The 26698-nt window shown below is 50.7% G+C and overlaps 2 protein-coding genes across 6 annotated transcripts in view; one reads left to right on the top strand and one right to left on the bottom strand.

Moving 5' to 3' along the window:
- Positions 1-18496, bottom strand: part of TMEM255A (transmembrane protein 255A) — a 21914-nt gene extending 3418 nt beyond the window's left edge. The window contains exons 1-8 of one of the 3 annotated variants that reach the window (XM_015860730.2): positions 18362-18496; positions 15774-15916; positions 11354-11416; positions 8200-8289; positions 6302-6364; positions 5313-5401; positions 3182-3344; positions 2432-2575 (exon numbers count right to left, since the gene is read on the bottom strand). In XM_015860730.2, the coding sequence (XP_015716216.1) occupies positions 2432-2575; positions 3182-3344; positions 5313-5401; positions 6302-6364; positions 8200-8289; positions 11354-11416; positions 15774-15916; positions 18362-18419 (813 nt within the window). In that variant the 5' untranslated portion in view covers positions 18420-18496. The remainder of the gene's footprint in view (positions 1-2431; positions 2576-3181; positions 3345-5312; positions 5402-6301; positions 6365-8199; positions 8290-11353; positions 11417-15773; positions 15917-18361) is intronic. The other 2 variants (XM_015860731.2, XM_015860732.2) reach the window with 2 other exon arrangements.
- On the top strand, positions 17785-26698 carry ATP1B4 (ATPase Na+/K+ transporting family member beta 4). 3 transcript variants are annotated; one of them, XM_032444388.1, is made up of 9 exons: positions 17785-17968; positions 20033-20085; positions 21446-21608; positions 22800-22928; positions 23358-23462; positions 23783-23979; positions 24568-24624; positions 24848-24943; positions 25526-26698. In XM_032444388.1, exons 1-9 carry the CDS (start codon positions 17800-17802, stop codon positions 25685-25687), a joined length of 1131 nt encoding a protein of 376 aa, XP_032300279.1. In that variant the 5' UTR covers positions 17785-17799; the 3' UTR covers positions 25688-26698. The 3 variants fall into 3 exon arrangements, with proteins under 3 accessions (XP_032300279.1, XP_032300280.1, XP_015716219.1); XM_032444389.1 differs by lacking the exon at positions 17785-17968 and adding an exon at positions 18593-18882 and having other exon boundaries at positions 25526-26694; XM_015860733.2 differs by lacking the exon at positions 17785-17968 and adding an exon at positions 19807-19908 and having other exon boundaries at positions 25526-26694.

Genomic DNA, 26698 nt, shown 5'->3' with positions numbered 1-26698 from the left:
CTGCAGCAGGAAGGATACACTGTTGAGGGGCCCACGGCCCACTCACACCCGCCAGGCTGAGCTGCAAACTGTGTTCAAGGTCGGATTTTATCTCATCAGTTCTTTTTTGAAACCTTGCACCACTTCTCTAAAACTGACCCATGACAGCTTATTCTGCAACCATATAACCCACTAAAACCAACAGCAATTCACACTGATCACTTCTGTTTGAAATAACACGGCAACTTTTTCAATGCACGCTCACCACACCGGTGCCGAGATGTTTGTTTGGACAGAGACTGTCACAGCAGCACAGCGGGCACCAGCCAGCAAAGCCAGCCCACCAAGCATCTGAGCACTGCTGCCTGGCAACAGCCCGGGGCTGGGAGGAGAGCTGCCTTTGTTGCCTCTGCAGAGCTGGCCTGGCTCTGGTGTCAGGCTGCTGCCGGGCCCTGCTAATGCATCCAGACGCTGGGAAGACAAAGCTCATTTCCCTCTATCATTGGGAAATCTGGGGCAAAATGTGCCTCTGCTGCTGGGGTGAAGTGAGCCCTTTCTCTCACAGAAGGCAGAAATGCACACAGCTAACTGCCTCTGGCCACCCAACCACACAAAGGGAGGCACAGCACGCAGCCTGCTGCCACCCCAGCACGTTTCCTGCTGCCCTGTTCCTGTCCCAGCCCATCGCTAAGCCCCTGTCACCACACAGCCCTCTGCCAGCAGATGACACCTGCCACAGCGCTGGCTGTTACTAACTCCCATCGACTTGTGCTCTTCCAAAAACCAGAGAGCTAGTTCTGCCATCTTACTGTTGTGTGAGAAAGCAGACATGCAGAGGCACAAACTCTCTCAGAAATTCAGGATTTTTTTTTCTTGGAAAAGATGGGTGAATGACTGGGAAGTGCTGAATGGGGCAATTCTTGCATTGAAAGAAATGCAGCTTCTGAGAGGGATGGGAGAAGGAAACAAGGCTGAGCCTGCTCCATGCACCACCACAGGGACAGCAGGGCAGAAGGCATCAGGGTAGCAAAGACACTGATCAGATCATACAAGAGAAAGAGCATCCACTACCAAAGGCCTCAGCTGATGTCCCCATGTGGGTTCCCAAGTTTCCTGGAGAAAAGCAAGGCTCGGACTTAGAACATTACCTGAAAGCGAGACCTGGCTATTTAAAATTTAGATTACCGTAACTGATGATCAGCTTTTGTGTCAGCTCCTAAGCCAACACCTGTGGCATCACAGCAGTGACAGACAGGGGCTTTCATCTGGTGGCTGAGATGTAAGCGCTAAGAGAGCCCCAGCGGTGCTTTTGGTTGAAAAGCAGGGCAAATCCACCCATGCTGAGATCTCTGCTGGTGGGGCTGCAGCACAGACAGGCACAGAATTAAACTGTGCTTATTATCAGCCCAGTGTCAGGCAAATGGACTTTGCAGGGAAGCTTGCTTAGATAATATGCTGAGGTTGGAATCTCTACAGCAGGAAAAAGTTACACAGCACTGCTGGCTGCCTTAGGCTGCACTGACTTCAAGAATGTATCAAAAATCTGTACAGATAAGTCCCAGAAATTCTGGTGTTCAAACATTTCTCAGATGTTCTGACAGCAGCATTGTTCAGTGGCCCTAGCAATAAAACCTAATCTCTTTAGATGCAAGATGCATTTAATGCACAGCTCTGATGTCAGAGATTGTGGCTATTGCAGACCACATCTCATAGCTGACACCCATGAACTTAAGCTCTCATTACTTAAAAAGAAGTTCCCAGCTGTGATAGTTGCAAAGAAAATATAAGACATGAAAGTTACCACCGCCACTCCGGTAACATCCAATTGAAAGAAGAGCTGAGGTGAAACAATCTCATCCCGTTTCAACAAGTGAAAACTGATGCTGACAGCAACATTCAAATAAAATCACTATTTCTAGAAGCACAGTTCCGTGACTCAGAACAGACAGAGACTACAGCAGCAGTGGTGTCTGCAGGGACTGTTCTTAGACCAGCTGAAACATGTGAAAAAAAACAGAAGAGCTTTTCAGTCAATACTTGTTTTTGAGAGTTCAAAGACCTCGTTTCCAAAAGCTCTTCTATTTCTCTCAGGCACAGCAGTTAGCCTAATAAAAATTAGCACCTGAACATCTCGCTTTGTCTCTATCCTCAGTGCACAGCGGGTGCCAGAGGCAGTGCCTATTTTTAATGTGGCCTCAACTGGTGAATGACGGGGGAAGCAGGCAGCGTGCCCTATTGCCTTCTTTTCAAGGAGAGCTTTCAGGAAACTGTTGTCTTAGTAAGAGAGAGTGCTGCCAAGCAGCAGTGGCTAGAAGGAAAGCTTTGGTATTCTTTGCATGAACAGGAAAATTAAACTGTGTAAATGATTGAAACACAGGCCTCCAGAGTCCTGCAGTCTGGGCTGCATTTAACCTTCCAGCCAAAGAAGAAAACAAACTGTAACGTTCTGTACCTGAAAGTCATACGCAGAGTAGGGAGGCAGGTGAGGAGTGCTGTGGTAATAGGTGTTGTAAGACGTCACCTGTGGCCTTGAGTAATAAGACACCGTAGGATGTGCATTTTCAACCGTGCAGTTCAGCGTAGGGAGGGAAGGAGTCTGTTAAAACAAAGAGAGCATCTCAGCCGCTAACCCAGACAACTTCAGTCACCAAAACCAGACAGCTGAATGAACGCAGGGATACTAAGAGGAGCAGAGTGTGTCTTTTAGGTGGAGCTCAACTCTGCCCCAGACCAAGCCTGGCAACAGCTTGGTGCATGCTATTACTAAAACAATTCAAACTGCATCTTCACAATCAGGAGGAAGAACCCTACTAGTGCTACAAAATCAACAGCTCCTGAACAACCAGCACACATTTCCTTGTAGAAGGCCAATGTTATGAAAAGGAAGATCTGTTCTAAACAAAAAGATCATTGTTATTCACTCGGATACTGCAACACCTGTGAGAAGGTTCCTTTTGAAAACAAAGTCTGTATTTCTGTTCACCTTTTCTAATCGTATTCAGGTAGTGACTATTAATCATAATAATGATTATTAAAGTGACTCGTTTTCACTTTTTCCTTACAGTTCTTTCATACCCTTCTTCCTGGCCAGACTGCAGTGACGCAAAGATCATTTGCACAGAAATATCAACAGTTACTTTCATGATTATTTTAAAAAGGCAACTTGATGTTTTAATGCACAAGGAACTTGGTATCATCTTACCATATCTTTAAAACCTCCGAGTATCGCTGCTGTAATGATCCCCAGGAACAGCCCCACAATGTTCAAAATTGTTGCTGACCAAAGCAAGTGGTAAAGGTGGATGATGTCCTGGCAGCTGCTGACATCGATGTATTCATAGTATCCTCCCGAAATCTCTACTCTGCTGGATAAGGGGGAATAAATAAATAAATAAATAAATTTTTAAAAAGCCCCATACAATAAATCTAAGCACTTCCAATGGACAGTAAAACACTATCTGTAATTTAATGATAGCCTGGACCTCGCCACTGAAATGGGAGCAGGGATAAATCTTGCTAGATCCCACTCGTGTAGCATGTAAGATCTCCCCGCATGATAACAGCGGAAGAGATGGCCTGATATGTTGTGAAACGAAGAAGTCCTGCCAGCTCTACTAATATCAAACTGCCCTTGAGTCTGGATCTGCCTCTTATTTCCATCACCTGAAATTTCCAGAGCCAACCCTTTGTCCTGGAGGCTTCCCAAGGACAAATCTGACCTGGAATCACATAGATAAACCAGTTCATGTCCCAAAGAAGGGCCACACTGGAGACTTCTCACAGCCACACAAGCAGCTAGATGGGAGGAATGCAGGAATGCATGGCTGGCTTCCAGCCACCAAGCACATGCCTCAGCCTCCCCTACCCAAGCAGTCAACCTTTCCATCTCTACCATGGCATGAGCTGGCAGGATTCTTCTGCAAGAGCCATTCTCCTTTCCTCCTCACTCACTTTCAGCTTCTCCTTTTCCTTTTTCCCAGCCTTTGCTGTAGTGACTCACTGCAAAAGAGACTGCACTGGGAGAGACAACGATTTCAAGCAGGGTCGAGGCAGAGGTTAAGCAAGTGCTCTGCATGTTAGCCTGAACGACCTGAACTAGGTAATGTGAGCACAGACCTGGACAGTCTTTAACACCACAGCCTGTAAGTACTGCCTGCACAGCCCATTCTTATGCAGATGTGCAAGAGTATACTGTTCTCAGTGAGCCCTGCTGCATCATCAGCAATATTCATCACCAAAGATAAAAGGCTGAGATCCCAAAAGAACCAGCACCTCTTCAGTGCAAAGCACTTGTGTGGCACCAAACAAGATTAAGTCTGAAATAATTACTTGAAATAGGGGAAAATAGGTCAGAGGCAGAACCCTCAACCCAGCTAACTGGGAAAAAAATCCACCCAGTAATACAGAACAGTTGGATTTTTCTGTTCCAATCACTTCTGTGTCATTCACCTCATTTAGTAAAAACAAATTATGTTCTGCAAATTCTCTCATAGAAACATACTGCAGAAACCAGGGATTACCCTTCCCAGCACCCCAAGCCACCCTCTCCTAATAGAATCTCTTGATCTCCCTCCACTACACTCAGTGATTTAAGTGGGGGCCAGCCCATGAGAAATATTAACCCTGAAAACAGCCCTAAGGCAAGATCCAGCACTACAAAAATCATTTATTCTGTGCTGACACACACCAGGCACTCTGAACAACTTAAGCAGTATGTGCTTAGTTCAAGCACAGCAGCCAGATCTAACAACAGCAAGATAGATCACTGTGCAGGGATGCTCTATTGGTAATCACTCTTCTGACTCATCCTCGCACAGTGCTGTGACACACATTTATAAGCATGCAGGTAGCACTAGCTCGTGAACGCTCCTCCCTGTTACTGGAATGGAGAACAAAACAATGAGGAAAATGAGGAAGAACACTGTCCCAGTTTTCATAACTATCCTCTAAAATTAAATCAAACCCAACAGATAAGGAATGTCAACAGATAAGGAAGGTTAGGATGAAGCACATAAGAGAAAAAATGGGAGGAAGAACAAGAATGAAAATAATGGGAACTGTCACCCACTCTTCCAGCTGGGCTGGCCAGCAGTGCGCTTACACGTAGTTGGCATGGCTTTAGCATACTTCACATACCCCTTTACTCTTACTTGGCCCCTTTCTGACTAGGTGTCCTTATGGCAAACAACTATCGCTTTGGTTCCCCTCCCACAACAGCCATCATTAATCAGTATTTTGGTCCAGCATTATCTTGTCCCTTCATAAACCCACCAACCAACACGACCACTGCTTGCCCTGCCCATGCCAGGAATGGTATTTCTAAGCTTACTCACTTTCCGCAGTTGTACAGGTCGCAGCAGAAGCAGGTGTTGGTTTTTATTTTTGGTGTGCACGGTGCACGACGTTGCGGGTGACAGACTGCCTGTGTGAATTCACAAGAAAGGCAAAGTACATACAGATGCAATCACCAAACAATTTCTGCTGCCATTTGGCCTGCTCTACATCTAATTTTGCACTGATCCCAAGATCAGCCCCAGGGAGATCCTTCTTTCCTTATCTTGCAGCACAGCTCTTACAGTCTGCAATAAAGATGCACGGGACTAGAGCGGATCACAGCCCCTTCCTTCTACCATGGGGAAGCGACAGATAAGCACGCACCTGCATAGGAAGTGGGTTGTGTAACTCCTGCAAACAGACAAGGCATTGCTGAAGAAAGGCTTTCACAGATGGCAAATTAGGGCAGGAGGCTGACACTAACTGAAGGAAAGATTCCCATACTGGAAAACAACTGAGAAAAGAGACTGGCTGCCTGTGGGCAGTATCACTAAAGCTAACCCAGACGGTCTTTTGGTCAGAAAGAAAGCAGACCCCACCAATGCCATGGCATAATATTTTATTTGCACTGCAAGCATTTTAAGGTGAAACATAGTAGTTATTCGTAACTCCTCAGAAATGTGGGAGTAAACCTAGAGGGACTCTCAGCACAGAGCATAGGCAGCCAGTAGTGTCTGTATGCTCTAATGTGGTGTGGCATGAACACCCACCCTCACAGGGCTCTTTGTGGAGAAGACACAAGCAGGAATTACTGCTGTCAGGATTCTGAATCCACACTCTGTTCTGGTAATTTGTATACAGCTGAAGATAGATAGAAATCAGTGTGCCTTCCTCTCCCACCCTTCTGATTTCCAAGCACAGTACCACTGGCAGAGGAAAGCTGACTGCAGAGCTCTGGAGATGGTGGCAGCAGCCTGGTGGAAGGCTTCTGTGCCTGCATGGTGAAGCCAGCCCTGCGAGAAGGCAGCACAGCCCAACCCGCTCTCACCTCTGGTGGTGTGGTGCTCTTGGAGTAGTACTGGCATCGTCCTGCATACAGTGGCCGCAGGTCCTGCCAAAAGAAGAGCACTAGGTTTAATGCCATGGCAAAAAAGACAATCCTGATGGCCTCTAGGCCAGAGGTGTGGGACAGGCTTCAGAGAAGCCCTTTCTCTGTCTGAGCACCCAGCCATGGCAGCCACCACTCCAGCCCCCAGCAGCTTCTGGTTGCAGTGCTGTGGGGTGTATGCTTGTGTCAATTACATGGGAGCAGAAACTCTTAAGCCAGCCTCACCCAGACAGTGTTTCAGCCCCACAAGGAATTCATTATTCATTTATTCCTCATTTCTCCAGAGGTCTCCTCCCAGGGCCGCCTGACGTGTTTCCAAGGGCTGTTCATACTGAATCATTGCAATTTATCATTGAATTGTTGGGAAATCTGTCCTTCTGGGCTCCTGAGTGAATGGTGGGAAACCTCTGGAGGATTAGGGATGGCTCAGCCTGCAAACAAACACATTACCTTCTTTTGCTTACGGGCAGCCTGCTTCCCAATATGCAATGCTGAATTCCCACCGCAGTGAGGGCAGGCAGTGGCAGCTCCTCATCTGCACACACTGGCTGTGGGGACACACCGTGCCCGAGCCATCCCACAGACAGATGGGCCTGCTCTGCGAGTGTAACCCAGCACACCGGGCCCCAGAGGGAACGCTATGTGCTTGGGTGCTGGGAGCACGTCTCTGGCCAGACAGTGACATTCTTGGGTGGTTGGGAGGTGAAGCGAGGCCAAAAGCACACCCGTTAATCAAGAGGCAGAAACCAGAGCCCTTGTCACCCTGCCACAGACGCACAAGTATGCTGGCAGCGGGTGGGACTGAGTGACCACTCACATCATCACCCAGCCTGTCAGGCCAGCATCCCAAAACCCACAGCCAACCTGCAGGGCTCCACCCCACGTGGCCAGGATCAGCCAGGAGCTGGGTGAGCCTCATTTTATCATTGTTCACACTTCACAAGCCCATGAAAGGGGTCAGAGGTGGCCACAGCTTGCTCATCACCAATGGGGACCTATCACAGACCTGCAAGCTCCATCTGCTCTGCAAGCAAACCTGGCTGTCCCGCAGTCTTTCTACTGTTTGAACAAACTGAGGCAGGGAAGAGGAGTCTGCTTTACCAATAAGAACCAGCTGACATGTGGAATTTCCATCGATGATAACTGTGACATCCTGACATTTCTTTCCATTCCGATTACAAATAAACTCAAAATGAGTCTCTTTCATCTCATTTTGCATAAATAAATTATTTTTTTAAGAAAAGCCATCAAAAACCAACATTGCAGGAACAAAAATAACCTGCAGTTCTAAGTTTCAACTTAAAACTTCAGAGGGGATCATGTTTTGTCCATTGCTACACTAACAGCTGATGTTTTTGCACGTCCCACTGCTCACCACTGCAGTAGCTTCTATTGTTTTCTAAGTCATCAAATGGAAGCTTGCAGCCCACTGACATCACTTTATACTGAAGCCCCTCGAAGAGCTTCATACCCAGTGGCTTCCCTCAACTACAACACTCAACTGTTCAATCAGCACTAGGAGCTTCTGCTTAACACAACATGCAAAGTCAGACATGCAACTGCTCCTACCTTGTCACCCACCACCAGCTAATTCAGTAAACACATGAAGCATACACAGAAGAACTAAAGCAATGTTTTAACATCTTAATGCTTACTGCTCATTTCAGGATATGTTTGTAAAGCTGACAAATTTTTCTACATTTGACAATTTAAACCAGTATTCAGCAGGCGGTATGTATTTATAGAGTTGGATGTGGTCCGATGTGGGATGTGAACACATCACCCGTTTTCCTAGAGTACAAGTACTGTAGGATTCTGGTTTTCCTGGAAGCACTTACTATGTGTCTGGCAGCAAAGACACCATCTACAATGGCACAGCAGAATGCAGCAATGACGCCAAAGCTGATGAAGACGATCGATGCAACCAGCTAAGGAAGGAAAACAAAGCAAAGCGTCATGTGCTTCTCCACAACCAAACATTCTGCGTCCTTTCCACACCGATATAGAAACCACAGTCAATAAGCCCTCAAGCAATCAATGACCCAAGTGTTTGCCCAGGCTGCACAGACTGGTCTCATTGAAGTCAATGGGATGTGTGTCTGAGGCACTTGTTCTCCCACGGAGGTAGAGGCAAGGCATCGGGAGCAGCACAGTAGTGCCAGACAACATGATATTGTAATGTAAGTTCTTCCATGACTCCAAAGCTCTATACTTAGGCTGAGGATACATCTCCTCTTCTGGCTGCTGCTTGTCCTTAACTCCTCCCTGCAGAGAAAAGAGGAATTTCTTCTCCCTGCTGCCCAGAGAGCTGCAGGCGAGCTGCTCATATGAATGCTCCAATGGCCATCACTGCCCACCAGAAACAGAAGCCATTGTGGCTGGTACTGTCAGTTAGTTACAACAACCACGCTGTTTCTCTATCATAACCAGTGAAACCACAAAATGGGGACGGACAAGTGCAGTTTCTTATAACCCCATTGAAAAGAATGCTTTTCTGCAGCTTTGGTTATTCTGCAGCAGGTTTCCCTCTGTACTTTCCTGCATCTCCTGCATACATGAAAGGATATCCTCCCTTAAAAGCAAAACCCTTGGAGATGGGAAGCGAGCCAACCACTTTGTACACACAATTAGGTTATTTGTCCTCTCCACTGGCAGATAGGAACTGCTAACATGGTTATTTAAAATGATACAAAGTTAATTATGATACTTTTATAACAGCCTCATTAGGATCCAAGGATCCGGTGTCAGAAATGGGTTTGCTGCCCTCACATATGCCAATTTCCTCTCCCTGAGCTGGAGAAAGAGAACCCTTAAGTCAGATACACTGAGTAGAATTCAGACAAGACAGGCTGGGCTTGGATAACGTAGGAACCCTAAAATAGGCACATTCTGATCTGAAGTTGCCTTTGGGCAACGTTACAGAGACACGAGGTTTGTGAAACTGGTGGTAATGGCTCTCCTATGGCATGAGCGGCTGTCACACAGCATCATAAAGCACTGACTTTTGGCTGGCAAAGCGCTGACCATGCAGTTCCCCAAAAGGCAGAGCTGCCCGCAGTGCTGGCACCTCCGTGCTCTCCCTTGCTCTGCTAAGCGCAAGGCGCAGACACACGGCATGAAAGCCAATCTGCTGGGGTGGGAGAAAGGCGAGCTGGTTATTTCTGTCTGCAGACTGGAGAGAATTCAGGCTTGAGCCAGTTTTCCCTTTAGCCAAGTTGGCACGCTCAGGTCCTCATGCTCCCCAGACACCTCCTGGGCAGAAACAGGCACAGGAACATGGCTGCAGAAGTTGCTTTTAGCTCATCCTGACATCACCACGAGGGACTGAGTAATGAGAATGCACTCAGACTCAGAGTAAAGAAAGGCTCTGGGGAAGCCCACAGAAAATAAAAGCATCCTGCGCCGCCTCTGGTATTACAGAAACGTAATGGGCAAGACTGCCACTGTAAAATTAAGCACCCCTGGGTGAGACAAGACATGAATAAGGTATGGAGACCATGACCAACAGCTACTGCGTGTCCTCTACAGTCAGGGTAGACTCACGCCAGCCTGCAGACAGGCAGCAGTGATGCAATCCTTGCAAAGCTGGGTCACACATGCTTTCTAGGACACAATGACAGGGATGAGAGTAACTGACACTGGCTACCCAACACCCTTTGGAATAAGCAAGCAAGCCAGGTCAGAGCCACACTGCCATGTACTGATAGTTCTGTGTGAAATGGATTGGTATAAGGTAACGATTGCTCAACCATGCTCTGGCCTGCTGCTTTACACAATAAGCAAGAAGCTTGGAAACCCTACAAGGACAGATGGAACAGGGCGTTCTTTTCTTGCACAGTCAGGGTAAAAGCAGCAAAAAATAGCCATTGGGAAGTCCATCTACCCTGCACCCTGTCTGACTCTGGGAAAGAAAGGTTTCCTCTCCTGCAGGGTCTGTCCCACCCTCTCCCTGCTGCCAGCACCATGCTCCGCAGGGATTACATTTCTAACAAAGCAAAGGGCAGCCCAGTATATGCAGGAATTTTTCCAGACTCCCACAGCCAAGCTTGTCTTAGCCCTGGTCAGCAGCACACACTACTAAGCATCCATCCCTGCAGAGGCAGTTCCACAGCTGCAAAAGCAGGCAACACTGGTGGGCGAGCAGGACGTGCTGCAGGGTCATATAGCCGCAGCATCAACCCCCTGTGCCATCTCACATGGGGAAGACCTGCAGGTACATTGCCACTAAGGTCTGGGGTTTGGACAGAGATGGCAGCTGCTGATGCTCCATGTGCTACAGCTGCTGCTTTCAGCACAGATGAGAAGAGAGGGTTGTGAAACAGCACCTGCAAAACATGGCTATGCCTCTGATGTCACCTAAAGAACAATACACAAGTCTCCTGAGCTTATCAAAAGTCATTTGTTCTCCCGAAGCAGAATTTTCTATCCCAAGCAGAGAGCTCTGAGCAGTCAGCCTCAGACCTGGCCTTCTGATGGGCCCTCTGCAGGCTTTCCCCTCCAGTCTCTGAGTTGGCTGTTTGATCTCCTTCTCTGTCCTTTCCTTGGATTAGGATGTGGCCAAAAGCAGCCTTCACAGAGCTTCAAGCCTCTAGGAATTTATATTAAAAGACTTAAAAGTATTATACCTAGACTGTTACGTGTCACATACTGTGACAGCTCAACATAAAATGTGCTGGGCATAAGTCTGTGAAGTGCCAAGTATCCTGAAATCTCCAAACACTCTATTTCAAGCCCTTGAAAAATCCCACTGAGTTCAATGAGACTGTCTATAGTCACCCTGTGCTTCTTTGAGCATCTTCTCAAATTTAGACAAGTATCTGGGTTAACAGCCTCGTTCTCCTGGGCTGCCAGGAACCAGCTATAGCTCTCAAGGGGCATGCAACGCGAGCCTAGAAGGGTTAGGAAAACAAATAACGTTCTTTCCACATAGAATTTAAACTGGTCTTTAAAACAAACAAACCAACCAACCCAACAACTGCATCATGAACTTACCATTTGCCTTTTGTTTTCTATCAAGTTTGATCCAATTATTCCAAGGAATGACCCAAAACCAAGCTGAAAGACAACATGTTGTTAGCATTTAGATCACGAAGACACACAGTGTATTTCACATACAGACAGAACATAAATCCAGAAGCAGAAAAAAGAGCACAATGAATTCACGAGCACTCTTCCCTCAGCAAGGAACTTAGTGGAGTCTCCCACTAGCTGGGACTGCATACCCCTCATGTAACACCAAAAGCATGTGTAAAACCAAAAGGATGAATACTGCCTCCAGCACCTGATAATGCTCAGAAATGGGTGGATGAGGACATGGACTGCTGCCTTGGAACTACCCTACCAACATTCATTGGCTTTCAGATGCAGGACACCACTAGCAATCTTAGGACCAGACTCCAGTAACCTCGCCAAAGGTTTGAGCAACCACCTGGGTTTTCAGCTCACACTTTCTTAATACAAAGTATGAAATAAGAGCAAACTCACACTCTGGAAAGTTTTTTTTGACACCTTCTATTTCTCCCACAGTTTAAGGGTGATGTTTCATCAGCCCAGGTCTTTTACCAGAAGCTTACACCAGCCCAGCTAACAGAAGGAGCAACTCCAGCAACAGCATCTCTTCCTCTTGCTGACAACTCTGCTTTCATTTCAGCTCAGCAAAGCCAACCAGGAGCAGTTTCCCACCCCATTTCTCTATGGCCATAAGCTATTCAGCTATAGAGCTATTTAGCTGGTGAAGTTTCTAGGACACAACACACCTCAACCAGACTAAAAACAAGGAACTGTGCACTACGGAGTAAGATCCAGAAGTGCTTCTGTAAGGGTCATAACCAGAAATGTCTTTTATCGGTGCTTAGCAGAACTCTGGGTTGGCAAAGACAAATGCTGTGAAAGTCCTACAATTGCTATTGCTCCTGTTCAGCAGGTTACAAAGTCGTATGATACAGAAGGGTGGTAAAGATCTGGATGAGAAAGCTAAGTAACTGGACAGCTCGCGAGGAAGCAGAGTAAGGCACAAAATAAGCTGCAGTGACTCAAGAACAGGCCAAGTAACCTGGACTCGAAATTTAAGATGTCAGAATGGAAAGCAAAGCCTTAACAAATCTGGTACTAACAAGGAGAGGCACGAGCAGAGCTTAGCAGGTACAAATGTGATGAAGAGTTGGTGTCAAATCTTACCCTGCTCTCCCTAATCCCTGTAACATTTGGTGCCAGCACTGGAAGCTGCAAGGGCTGCCGTCTCCAGCAGCAGGGGATTAAAGTTAAGCAGCCGACCTGACTTCTGCTTCCCATCTATTCTGTCTGTACTGCACCCTGAGCTCGCTCCACATCAGAGACCAGCTACCATGGAATGAAGCATAGCAATGATGCCCAGCACTGCTCAGCACCCTACAGGCAGGTGGGGCAGAGAGCTGGGGGGCTGCTGAATTGCCCCAAACCAATCTGCCAACGCTTCTGGGTTGGTCCCTTATTTTATTCAGCCTGAGCAAACAACCATCCTTATCTTCTCCAAATAAGGGGAGTTTTAAAGTTCCATTTCTAACCCAAAAGCTCAGCAATCCAGGCATTACAGAGATGGATCCTGGTAATATTTTCAGTCAGGTGATATCCAGCAGCAGGGAAGCTGTCTGGCAATGCAATCCTAATGCAAACATTCAAGAAAACCATTCTGTGACCTTTAAACTTGATCCAACACCTTTAAGAGAAACGTGCACGTGGCACTTCAGAGCAGCCACAAACCAGAAGGTGGAAGACGTGAAATAATTTAAGATAACTGAAAAAGAAAAACCGGAGTGATCCACTACATCCAATGACTGAAGAGAAATCAGTGGATTCTCATCCTGAATTAATGGGGAAAACAAACAAAAGAAAAAACAGTTCTTCACCAGAGACCTTAATAATGTGCATCAATTACATCATTGTTTTCTGCTGGTGGATAGGATTGTTTGAAAGAACAGAATACAAACGAAAATGCTTCTCCAGAGGAAAGTCCCAGACCAACCTGCTCGACAAGAAACCACTGGGGAAGAAGTTTTACCAGTAAAAGCCTAAGAAAGGTCAAACATTTACACCAATGCTTGAAGCTGTTCTAAGTTGGGGAGTGTGCTTGCACCACATTGATGGCCTTTAGCAAAGCAAAGGAGCCTTTTGAAAGCCCTGTTCTGTCTGTGGCCTTCACAGAGGCGCTGTCCCCTTCCTGAATGTGGCTGCTTTGCACAGATCTGTGCCAGATGTGGCCGCTGCTGCTGGTGGGCACTTGCCTTCTGTGCCTGCCTGATGGTCACTCCTGCCTGCTGAGCACTACTGTTGCAATCCAAGCTTCCCAAGCCTGGATCAGTCATCCACAGTTGATGCTATTTCCCATGGAGGAACAGTTGAAGGGTTCACAGAAGTAGCTGTGAAGGGATCCCATGGTCAGGGTTGGGGGTGACAGCTGCCTGGCTATGGACATGTCATCATGCCCTTGGCTCCAGCTTTTCCAGATGCATCAGTGAGAAACTGCACTATTTGTGGGGGTAAAAAAAACAAAATCCCCCTTAAGGATGGAAGGTCTCCAGTGCCTGTTTCGGTCCTTCCTCAGGAGCAGAGGCCAGGGCGATCCTATTTCCTTGCAAACAGATGCTTCTTTGCTTGGCCGAGACAGGAGATCAAAGCAGGGCAGGAGAGAGCACCAGGCCAGGAGCACCCAGGGGGCCAGACGGAACAACACAATTCTGCTCTCAGAGAAGCCTGTGCCAACATGTATATGGAGCCATCACATCCAGGGCAGCTGCTCGCCACCCAGACTGCTGTGTGACTGCAGATGGAGCCTCGGGCTCTGCTTGCTCACTCACTTTGCGGCCCTGGGCTGTGGAGCACTAAGCTCGCCTACACCAGAGTGTTGTGGTTCCTTGGTTCCTTCTCCTCACCAATGCAGCACAGCCCCACTGGTGGCACACAGAGGCCCCTGGGGTGAGCATGCACGGTCCCCACAGTGGCACAGAGCTGCTGCAGAAGTCGCTGCTTAGGGACATCTCCCCAGTAGCTCACACTGCAGTGGGACCCCTCAGCAGAGCAAAGGACAAGGGCCCAGCTTGTTACAAAACATCAGCTGCTTTCAGTGCCTACTGAAGCATCCAGCAGCAAATAGGAATGTTTTCCTGTTTGGGAAACCAGGCCAGGTTGTTACACATTTCCAAACAGCGGATTAATGGACCAAGGGGGAAACCAGCAAAGGGCCGACACACACAGGCAGGCTGCCTGCACGTAAAGGCGGCAACCTACTGCCCTGCCTGAGTGCAGGAATACACCAAACCGTGGAGCAGACAAGAGTTTCAGGAAAGACGTAAGCGATGCTGACGTTGGCGGAGCATAAATAGCAAGGGAGATGTCACGGGGCTGCGCACAGCAGCCCGCCATCTGCGGCGCTCCCGGGGCTGCTCCAGGCACGAGGCCTGCGCACTGACAGCACGGGGGCTGCACAGGGAGCTGGGAGCCAGCCTGACACCCTGCTCTGCACCTTTCCTCAATGCTTCTCTTGCTAAAAGATCAGGTCTAAGCGTGGAGTTACTGGGATAAGCCAGAAAAACGATCCTAAAGCAAAGAGACTCAGTGCTGTTGGTAATAACACTCCACTCTCCCCTGCAGAGGGGCTTTCTTCAGACGTAGAACAGCTCATCCGCTGAGAAGTAAAAGCTTCCCAGAGATCAGCTGTGCACAGTAAATAAACCAGAGAGCAAGAAGGCAAGAACAGCTCTCTGCCTGTCCGAGCTGGCTTTAAGCCTCCAACTCTGAGGCTCTGAACCCAACCATGCAGCACCCACAGCTGTCACACCAGAAGCTTCCAGCCACATGCAGCTCCCAAGAGACGAAAGCAGCTGCAGCTTGGTCCTTTAGTGCTGTCTTGATGTGGATGCTCTGCCCGCAAGTTGCCAGAACAGCTCTCCACACAGAGACTCCCAATTGCTGAACACTTCTGCAAGGGAACTTTACAACCATAAGTTCACATGAGCAGTATCTCACTATTGGACTTGACACTGGGTCCATTCCGATGGAGCTCTTCCATTGTAAGATCCAGACTCCCTGCTTTTCCTGGCACCTCTGGTTCTGTCTGTCTGGGGTAAATCTGATGCATCCAAACAAAGCACTCAGGTTGCTTTGACTGATGTAAGACCTATTTATTTGTCCCACCTCTAGATCAGAAGCGTGTAATTATTTAAGCTCTGAGGAAACTGCCACTTGACTGGATGGGATTTTTGCATGGGAATGAGCAGCAGGTGCAAAACGATAATAAAACAAATAAATCAAATGGCAATGAAGTAGCCGGGCATACATTAATATTCAGAACAAGATCACCCTTTATAACATTTGCAGCATCACAAAGGACTTTGTAGGCAATACGTTTTCTAGACCTACCTAGGAGTTCTATACTTACAATAACCCCTGGGTAATAACCTCCAACAGTCACATTTTGGGTTCTTGTTGTAGCAGCTAGGCCCACCGTTAGAATTAATACTGACACAATGAGGAGAGTCACAGTTACGTAGAGGGAATTTCTTTTTCTTCTATTGAACGACCCTAAAAACACACATATACAACACAATTTGCTAATTCCATCTGGGGACAGTCACAGCATCACAGATTTTTTCCTCCCACCACCAACCACATCACGGTGAATTTCCTTTCTTGGCTTTGGCTGCCTCTTTTCACCTTCACTAATGTGCTTTATCAATCTCTACACTAGGATACCCGAGTGCGCATTTACATATCATTGCTCAGGTGCCAATGAAGAGATCCTTAAGAACCATAACTTTGCAAAGCTCTTTTAGATACAGTAGAGCATCCTTGGGACAACCGAGCTAACAAGAAATGCTACCACAAGGCACTCATCACTCATTCCTTTTCAGGTCTGCCTGCTTACTTTAAGTCAAACAGCCTCACTCTACGCCACTTGTTTTGAAGGGGGGAAATCTTGGCTGTAAACATGTCACAAGGTGTCCACAGTTCTCCAAATAAAGTCACACCCACTCGCTCCTCCTGCTGCAGCAACCTCTACTTTCAGCAAGGACCAGGTATTTTTAGACGTCTGAATAATGAACTGTGGATTAGGGAAGCTCATATATATACAGCTGCCTAATTCTGGTTTCTTTCTTTCTTTTTTTTTTTGTCTAATGTATTTATAGATCTCCCAAATGAGCATAAATATAAAACAGTCATCCCATCAGCCAAAAGAAAAGCCAGATTCCATCTTACGCTCAGCAACACCTGCAGGGGTGCTTGTTCAGTGCGTATTCCGCAATCTTTAAATCACTTTTTGGAACAATCCTTTTGATTCTATGTCATACATTATGTAAACTCAACCCAGCAGAAGTGAGCAGCTGGCACTGCAATGGGCTGTAATGGTTCCCTGCCACCCGGGGCCTGCCTGCTGCTGGGGCCACTCCAAATCACAGCTCACAGCATGGGGCTCCCCAGAGGACCCAAAGAGAAGGCAAACATATTTCCCATCTCCAGAGGCTCCCAAGTAGTGTGCACATCACCAGCGGCACCTCACAGGGTGAAGCAGGGCAGAAATGTGCCCCAAGAGAGCACGGGGCTACCTTTACTCCTGCCAAGCATATGCCCTAAAGCAAGTCGCCCATGGGACACCCCACCTGAGGCATGCGGGCTCCTTGGCAGATGCAGGAATGAATCCAGAACTCAGCTGTGTGGAGAGGACTTGGCCAAGCCCAACACAACTGCCCAGCCCACATTTACCAAAGACAGGAGCCCCTCAGGCCCCAAAGGCAGCTTGAAGATGCACAGCCCAAGTGCCTACTCTTCCTCAGGGTGTGAATGTATCTGCAGCAAAGCTACCCATGCCATTTGCATGACACACCTGGGCACAAACCAATTCCTTCTCCATGGGATGGCTGTCCCCCCTGCATGGTGTAGGCACAAGGCCTGCTGTAGGGTACCCTCACCAAGGCTCTCCACAGTGCCATCAGCCACACAAGGCGGTGCACCAGGAGGGGTGTGCAGGGAAAGGAGCATCCTGCCGACCCACTGGGGTCTCCTGAAGGAATTACCCCTACAAACCCCCTTACTTGTGCCCCTAAGCACAGCTGTAACCACAGCATGGGGACATTGCAAGGGCCAAAAGCAAGGAGCTCTTAGCGACAATTAATATCTAGGCAGCTAAATAGGTAACAACTGGAGCAGCCTAGGGAGCACCTTTTATCAGCGCTCTCATTTTATTCTCCTAGATCTGAAAATAAGCTGGTAATACAAGACCTAGACTTCTCTGTGTTACAATCCACAAAGATATCCCGTCCTCCTGCTGCCTCCCAAACACCAGCACTTCTACAATGCTCCAGGACACCTATACACACCTATACACCTATACAACCTATACACCAACCCCATGATGTGAGCTGCAGGGCTGAGTGCTCCTGGCACAGCCAGGGTCCTTACAGCGGGCCATGCAGGGCAGCCCTGTGGGGTGGGATGAACGCAAGGTGACAGCAAACACTCAGCCCACAGCACGCTGCCTGTGCATATGGAACCTGTTTCGCAACAGCCCTGCTTACCACACTGACATTTTTACGTTATTTCCTAGCTCACAACCGAGATGCACGAACGTGCAACGAGGTAAAACAAAAGGTCTCCTATGGAAGCACTTCTGACAGCTTCCGATCATCCCTTACTGCAAAAACAAACATTAGTGCTCTCACTTCGGGTGCAAAGAGCAACAACCGCAATCCTTCAACGCGGCTCCTCTGGCCGAAACGGAACTCGCTCCGGCTTCAAGGCGATGGTTCGTTCCCGTGTCAGAGCTCCGCAACGCGCTCCGACACGGAGCTGCCATCGGTTCCTCCCCGTACGGCTGGACGAGTCCGGGTCGGCGCACACCGCCCTGCTCTGCCCCGACCGCCCCAAGCGCAGGGGCACGGCGCGGCCCCCACCGCGCTCTAAGGGACGCGGCCCCGCACCCTCAGCACCACGCGGCGACCCGGCCCCGGCCCCGGCACGGCCCCCACTCACCCACGGAGTCGGGCAGGGCGATGCCGCCCGGCCGCTGCTGAGTCAGGGACTGCCGCATGCTGCCCGCCGCAGCCCGACGGGCCACGGCCGCGGCCACAGCCCGGGCAGCGGCGGAGCGGCGCCTGCGCGGCGGCAGAGGAGGGCGGCGGGACGGGGGAGGGATGAAGGCGGGGGGCAGGGCCGCGGGGCCGGGGGTGTTTTGGGCCCCGTGTTGTACTCGGAGGTGCGGATCAGCTCGGGCTGAGAGGCGCTAAGTGCCAATGGTGTCATTATCTGAAGCGTATTTCATCGAGTTAAAAACAGCGAATCCTCTCTCTGCTTCAGCCCCCTCCCCCCGCTCCTATCGGGTGCCAGCCTAATTATCAGCCTCCCTGTGGAGCAGAGCAGGGACAATTAGCGGGGAGGGCAGCGGCCGTTCGCCTCGAGCCAACCGGCACAGCCCCGCGTGCCAGCAGGGCGGCTGTTGGCGCTGACCCGGCCCCGAAGGCTGCACGGCGGATCCGGCTCTCGGCAGCGGGCAGGTCAGCCCCGGCACAGCTCGGCACAGCTCGGCACAGCCCGGCACAGCTCGGCACAGCCCGGCACAGCCCGGGGCCGCTGCCAGAGCCCTTTATTTCCCGCTGTGCCCATTTGCTCGCACCGCCGGGAGCGGCTCTCGGCCACGTGCGGGTATGAGATGGCGCCCGGCCTGCTGGACTCCGCCGTTATGGCAGGGCCGCATTCCCCAACGCTAAATGGGGCCTGGCTGGAGCGCGGCTGCTGGCACTAATGGGGGGTATTTGGGGATGAGCCGCTGTGTGGTGCTGCGCTTGTGCTGGGCCTAATGGTGTCAAACAAGCCGCGGTTGTAAAGCTGCCCCTGCTATTCCTCGAGAGCTGTGCAGAACGCTGCGGGGCTGCTGGCTCCCATGTGCCACCCGCACGCTGTTTAGGCTTCGAGCTGTGTGGGTCTGGCCCTATGGAAGGGCTGTGCCCACACCCCTCGTCCAACCCCACCGCTTCCAACACGCTGATTCTGCACAGCAGTGGGACCCCAGTGCCGTACCCCAGTGCAGGCGTTTGCACCCATCATTCATAACAAGGGAAGTTTTGACATCCCCCTCCATCCTGGTGCAGGAAGCTGATGCTGCGTTTCTGGGTGCGAGGGGATAAATATCACCCTGCCCTTCTGCTGCCCATCTCTGCACCGGGAGGGGTTTGCAGACATGAAGCAGAACCCCACAGCGACTGACAGGCACACGTGTGCAGACACAGAGCCCTAGTGATGTGCCGGTGTTTGTGAACAGACACCCCTCTCCTCACAGTGCCCACATTCCCTTGTCGGATGTTTCTGCTGCTGGAGGCTCTCCAGCAGTACAGTACAGTTGCAAAGGGCACCAGGTGGCAAGGCCTCGCACTGAGGATGGGATCCTGTTGCGTTGAGCTCACCCCTCTTATGAAAGCGAGTTATTTTTTGATCTGCTGCTGAGCACCAAAGTCTCCTGGGCGAGTGAGACAAAGCAGCACAGTTTGCTGGCTGCAGCAGGCGGGGGTCTCCTGGCCTCATGGGTCAGCTGGAGCCAGCGGGGCTGGGGGCTGCAGAGGGGAGTGGGGGCCCCGTGGTGGGCACGAAGCTGCTGGGCCCAGCCCTGCGCTCCTGCCGTGCTAACATTTGCGTTTGTCTGCGTTTCAGAGCCGGGGATGGAGATGAACGCTGCCTCCGAGGGAGGCACCCGCCGGGGGCCGGTAAGTGGGGGGCTGCAGCCACAGCTCATTTCATAGTGGGGAAAGGGGCAGCTCTGCTTCTGGAAATGTTGCTCCGTGCTTCTGCAGGTTGCCAGCACTGTGCCCTGGGCAGGGGGCAGAGGCTCTGAGGGTGGTGGGGCTGCAGCACAGAGCTGGCTTCAGCCATTACGGCTCCGTGCGGCTACTTGTGGCTGCCCAGCAGTCCCTGCATGCTGCCCACCCTCAGCACCCTGCAGCAGGGATGGCCTGGCCAGCTGCCCCAGCCCCCTCTGCTTGCTGCCAAGTCAGCACGAAGGGACCTTCACTGGGTGCTGGATTTTGCAGCACTGAGCCCTGCGTTCCCCATGCCGTAACTCTTCCATTTAGTGAGGAGGAGAGTGGGAGGAGGGAGAACACTTTTCTCCTTGTCCTCTTCCTCTTCATCGCTCGTCCCTGCAGGGGTCCTGGCAGCTACCTGCAGAGCACACCCATGTCTCTCCTTGTTTCTCACTGCTTTGCACTGTCTGTATATGTGAGCAGAGCTCGGTCTCCTGCATTTGGAGGCATTTCTGAGCCAGACTTTCTGTTTAGCTGTTGGCTGTGTCTCGAGGCAAACTGCAGGGTATAAATACATCGCTGGGCCAACAGGTGCCTGCGGCCAGCGGGTTTCCATGGCCCTGAGCACAAACACAGTGCCAGTGCCAGTGCAGCTGCTGCGGGGCCACACTCACAGCAGGCTGATGGAAATGGGCATGGTCAGAGCCAGCCAGCAGTGCTGAGCCCTGTGCTACCGCGCAGGCAGATGACAGACTGCATCCAGATTCTGTGCTGTGTGCCATCCATCTGGTGTCCTAAACCAGCATCTGACCTTGAAACTAAGATCACTCACCTGAGGCTGGGCAGCATTGGGGAGAAACGCATCCCAATGCCCAGACTGTGCCCCGGGGTCACACCGAGCCCTGAGCTGCTCCCTGCTGAGAGAAATAAAGTGGATGGTCTCTTAATGCTGCCTGCTGTCATCTGCAGTAATATGGAAAACATGGGCTTGTGATAAGAGATAGCATAGACGTGGGAACAGCCTCAGCTCTCCCCACTCGCAGGCTGTCCTGTGGCTGAGTCGAAAAGACAAAGCTCTGTACATGTGAGGACAGGGGGGTGGCACGTGGGGTGGCCACAGTGACATTGTGCCATGGGAAAATGAATGCCGGGATCTCAGTGAGCCTCAGACAGAACAGCCCCAAACTGCCTCTCTTTAACTCAAGAGTGATGATGGGAAAATGGAAATTTGAAACGTTTCCAGCTATTAAGTGCTTTTGCATTTATTTTTGGCCAATGAGATGCTCAGGCTGCCTGTGGGGGCTGTGTTCTGTAACTCTTCCAGGAAAATAAGCATGAAGAGAAAGTGCAGGATCCCAACAGAACGGAGGCAGAGACCAAGGAAGAGATGGGGAACAAAACATGGGCAGAGCTGGCCGGGGAGATGAAGACTTTCCTGTGGAACCCAGAGGAGAGAACCTGCATGGGGAGAACAGCCAAGAGCTGGGGTAGGTCCTTGTTTGAGCCCCATTTTCAGCAGCCATTGCATTTTCTGCTTCACAGTGGATGCACTTGCCTGGGAACGTCCTTGCTAACCCCAACCACTGCTCGGTTAGAGCTGCCAGGGCTGCACATTTGATGGGAGCAATAAAACCAGTGAGTGGGGGGTGTGAGGATGAGCAGAAGATCACCCTTGGTCTGTATGCCAGTATTCATCCAGAATGCATAAACAGAGACTTCAGGCTGCTCAGAGTACATCCTGGGAAGGTGTGAAGAGTCCAAGGGAGCACAGGGCCCGGCCCTGCCACAGCTACCACCTGGCTCCTGCCACTGCAAGTGGGGAATAACCCCTCACCTGGCAGGATGCATGGGGATCCATCCCATCCCTGTCCCCATCCCCGTCCCCTTTCTGCTCCTCAGGCACCACACAGTGACCGCAGCGGATCATTGTGGTGGGGCTGGATGTGGCCCCAGGAGTGGTGCTGCATTTACAGGCATGGGGAGGGCACAGTGAGCAGCTGACATGTTGCCCAGTGTCCCACAGCTGGGTAGTCATAGCCCTGGAGGGCCTGGGAGATCACTGAGAGCATTAGATGTAACAGAGAACAGAGCTGTATTCCACACTCTGGTGTCTCAGGTGATCCCAGCCTGGGATATCAGGTCCCAGCTGTCGGAGCTCAGTGCCTCGGTGGCAGCTCCATCTGCCCGGTGCAGCCCGCAGCAGGACGCAGTCCTGTAACAGTTCCCAGCCCCATGTTTGCACACAGCTGCGTTCCCAGGGCTCCCCCTGCGCCGCTGTCACGTTTCTCCTGGGAAATGTTTGGGTTAGGTTTTGCTTTGCTCGGAGCCGGGGGGTGTTATTCATAGGCTGCAGCCTCATGAGACATCCTGAGCCGTCAGCCTGGCCGAGAGGAAAACAAACCCTAGAACATGGATGTCAAGGCTGAGGCAGCCCGAGCTGTGGTGGGAGCATCTCAGTGCCCAGCCCAGCTCTGGAAGGGCTGTGCCACAGAATGGATGGCAGCTGTCCCATACTCAGGGTTTCGGTAGCACTGTGTCCATTTGGCAGCCCCAAATCCTGTGGTCAGGGTGCAGGGGCTGACAGCTCCCTGCCATGGGCTTGGTGCTCTGGAGCAGTTGTGCATCCCTGCAGGCAGTGCTCTGCTTGCACTGACAGCTGTGTGCCCTCTGTTCCACAGGCCTGATCTTACTGTTCTACTTCATCTTCTACACGTGCCTGGCGGGGATGTTTGCCTTCTGCATGTACGTGATGCTGCTCACCCTGAGCCCCTACACACCCACCTACCGGGACCGTGTGTCTCCACCAGGTACGGCCCCAGTGCCCCCCTGCCACATGGGACATGTGCGATGGAAGGGCTGGGGAGGCAGGAATAAACAGTATTTCATTTGCTGTCAGTTTATACCTCAGATCTTCAAAGTTCCAATCAAGAGTATCTTTATGTAATATTATTTGGAGGAGTGGATGTGAGATGATGTTCTAAACCTCCTTTCCCTGTGGCAGAAGGAGCATTTTCCCTGGGCTCTCATGTTGGTGGGAAGGATCCAAGACCCTGCCTTGCTGTGTCTGGGAGCATAGGGGGCCCTCAGCCACCCTGTGCTGTGAGTGGTGGTGGAGGAGGAGGATGGCTGTCTGGGAGCTGGGGCCTGAGCTACCCACAGCAGGTCCAGCCCTGCACTGCTGCCCCAGGCCCACGGCCGGCCTTGCCCCACTCTAACATCACCTGTTTCACCCCCAGGTGTAATGATCAGACCATACCTGAATGGCTTTACTATTGCCTTCAACGTCTCCAAGCCCAGCACGTGGCAGCCATATGTGGACAGCTTGCACCAGTTCCTAGCAGGTAGGCAGGGGGCTGCGGTGTGGGCAAGCTTTGTGCAATGAAGGGCTGTGTGGTGTAGCATATAGGATGCGCCATGGGGTGAGAGCTGAGCTAACATGTGGGGATGGCACGGTGATGAGCCCAGCTCTGGAGCTGGGCAGGTAACAGCAGCCCCAGCCCCTGTGCAGAGGGATCCTCACAGGGAGATCAGCTCTGGATGTCTCACAGCTCCTGCCTGGAAGGGAGGCTTTGAGAGCCTTGGGAGCTGTGGCAGGGGAAACTCAGAACATGGATCTGAGCAGGTCTTGAGGAGCATTAACAAGTCTTTTGCTCCCCACCAGCTTATGATGACAAAGTTCAAGAAGAGAAGAACATCAAGTGCATCTCAGGACAGTACTTCATCCAGGGCGACAACGACGGCGAGGAGAAGAAGGCCTGCCAGTTCAAGCGCTCACTGCTGCAGAAGTGCTCAGGGATTGAGGATCCAACATTTGGCTTCTCTAAGGGCCAGCCCTGCATCCTGCTGAAGATGAACCGGGTACAGAAAAGTCTGTTTGACCTTGTTCCTCCCTTCAGTGTACCCCAGCAGACAGGCCAAAACGAGTGCAGGGCCCAAAACTCAGCCTCTTCCCAGGTCCATGGAAAAGGGAACGAGAAATCCAAACCTGCTTGTACCTGCCAGGAAGCATTACAAAGAAGCACTACAAAATTGTCTAGGTTTGATTTGATGAAGGGCTGGGAGCTCTCAGAATGTGTGCCACACTCCTCTTGGGGAGGAACAGAGCTTTAACGCTGCGCCCTCTTTATAATGGGTATTTTTATAGAGCCAAATTCATTTGCAGTTTTCTAATGCCAGGACAGCTCAGTGTGTATTGCTGGCAAAACAAACACGAAGGGGAGCAAGTTGTGCACAGGGAGGCGGCTGTGTCCCAGCAGGGATGCTCCCAACACTCTGCCCCTCCTGCCAGGCGCCCACCCAGTGCTCAGCCATGGGCAAGTGGCACAGTGCAGGGTGGTGAGACACTGTGCTCCTTCTGAGCCTTGTGGCCAGCAAGAGCCCTCGGAAGGAAGGCAGCACACATGGCACTGTACTACATACAGCTGTGGATGTCTTTTGTTTCTGCAGATCATAGGCTACCGTCCTGGTGCTGGGGTCCCTGTGAATGTGGACTGCCAAGTGCAGGTACTGCTGTGACCATGCTTCAGTTGCGTGTGCCCCTCACACCCTCCTGTTATCTCGCAGTTAGGAACTGGGAACAGCTACATCCCTCTACAGCCCCCACCCCAAGAGTGCTCCACAAGCAGCACAGGGGGAAGCAGCTGGGATGGGGAGCTGCAGGAGATAAGGGCTAAAGTTCCTGTGTCCCACACGCTGTGCATGAACCTTTGTTTTGTTTCTATCCCAGAAAGGCAATGAGACCGATCTGAGGGCAGTGGACTTCTACCCTGGGAACGGCACATTTGACCTCATGTATTACCCCTACTATGGCAAACTCACGCATGTAAGTAAGGACGCAGATGACCCAGCGGCTGTGTTAGCTCTCCTGGGAAAGGAGCGGCGGGTACACAGAGGTGTTCCTGGCTATTTTGGGCAGGTGCAGGAGGGAGGCTGCAGGCACTGGGATTACAGTACTCTATTTCCATCTCTGACAAACCAGAGGAAACCCTTAGGGACATCCCTTCCCCCTTCCAGCAGCGGGGATGGTCACATTCAGTTCCCGCAGCCCAGAACAGGCTTTGTTAGGGCCCCAGAGCTCCCAACAGCAGGGAGCTGTGGCAGGGTGCATTGGGGTGGCATGGAGGGAAAGCCCCCCAGAACCTTCAGTGGCTGATGTGGCAGAGCCCCTGCAAGGCAGGCAGCTGGCGCAGGGCAGTTGAAGAGCAGCAGTTGTTCCTGACAGTGACAGCCTGCACTGCCAGGGTTTTTCTTTGGTGCTTGGAGTGATGAAGGGCACAGGGAAAAGCAATGAGCTGCCCCATGACGGTGAATCGATTACTCAAGGTATTCACCAAACACAGCAGAGCCTTGTGTGTTTTTCTGCTCCCTGAAGAACTGAACTAAACGCATCTTCCTCCTTTTCTAGGTCAACTACACGTCCCCCCTGGTGGCCATGCACTTCACAGATGTGAAGAGGGATAGTTTGGTCCCCATTCAGTGCAAGCTGAACGGGAAAGGGATCATCAATGACGTTAACACCGACCGCTTCCTGGGCCGGATCATCTTCACACTCAGCATTGGAAAGTAGCCAGCAAACACAGGGCGTGAGGTTAAGTCGGTCAGAGGCTTTTCCTTTCTAAAACATAAAGACAGCTTTTCCTTTTCCCCCTTTCTTCCGCTAGGAAAACAGACACGTGGAAATTTTTGTTAACTTATTTTTTTTATAGTTAGGAAACAAATGAGATGCAACAGCGTGGAACCACATCTTGCAGCATCTGATATAGATCACAATTAGTAAATATTAGAAGCTCCACCTCGGGCAGAGGACTTGCAAAAGCATTTCAGTTTTTATTAGAAAAACTCTGGTACCTGAACACTGTTTCCATATGATCTTTTACACGTGACCTCTGTTTTAGTCTTTACAATAGTTTTAGGTGCACTTCTCAGGCAGCAGCTAACGAGATGGTGGTTTATCAGTACTATCCCTGTTCAAATACCAAACAGCAAACATTCTGGATAATGCTTGCGATGACAAGATAGAATGGCAAACCTCAAAGCACCACTGGGGCTGCTGGCAGCAGCAGCACCCTGCCTGCAGCTCTGCCCACCCGGCCCATACAGGATGTCGCAGCCTGGCCCCATCCCCAGCTCCTGGGCCAGCAGTGTGGCTGTGCCAGCCCTGAGAGGCCTCAACAAGGCTTCCTCCGTGTTAACAATGAGTTAATTGCTATCTTTGTTCCCTAGGACAGCAAGGCACAGCGGTGATTTCAGCTTCTAGGCAAACCCTTTGTTTCTACAGGCACTCAGACTCACTTTAGTTTTGATTATTTGGAAAATGAGACCTTTTATACACACCTTCATACTTATCATACAGAGGGTGCATTCCACCTCTCAGTTACCATCAGGACAGGACACCTTAGGACCATGCACTTAGGAAAGCACACTTACTAGAAATACTGACTGAACAAGAGCATTGTGGTATGTTTGCCCTACATCCTCGTCCAGATACTTAATCTGCCATCACTGCTGATCTATGTAAGTCTCTAAGAAGCCCTTTTTTGTATTTATTAAAAATAAAAAGTGACAACCGTCTAATTAA

This window comes from Coturnix japonica, chromosome 4 (assembly GCF_001577835.2).
Source record: "Coturnix japonica isolate 7356 chromosome 4, Coturnix japonica 2.1, whole genome shotgun sequence".
Taxonomy (NCBI): Eukaryota; Metazoa; Chordata; class Aves; order Galliformes; family Phasianidae; genus Coturnix; species Coturnix japonica.
The sequence above is the reverse complement of the archived record's forward strand: the minus strand, read 5'-3'. Positions and strand labels throughout refer to the sequence as shown.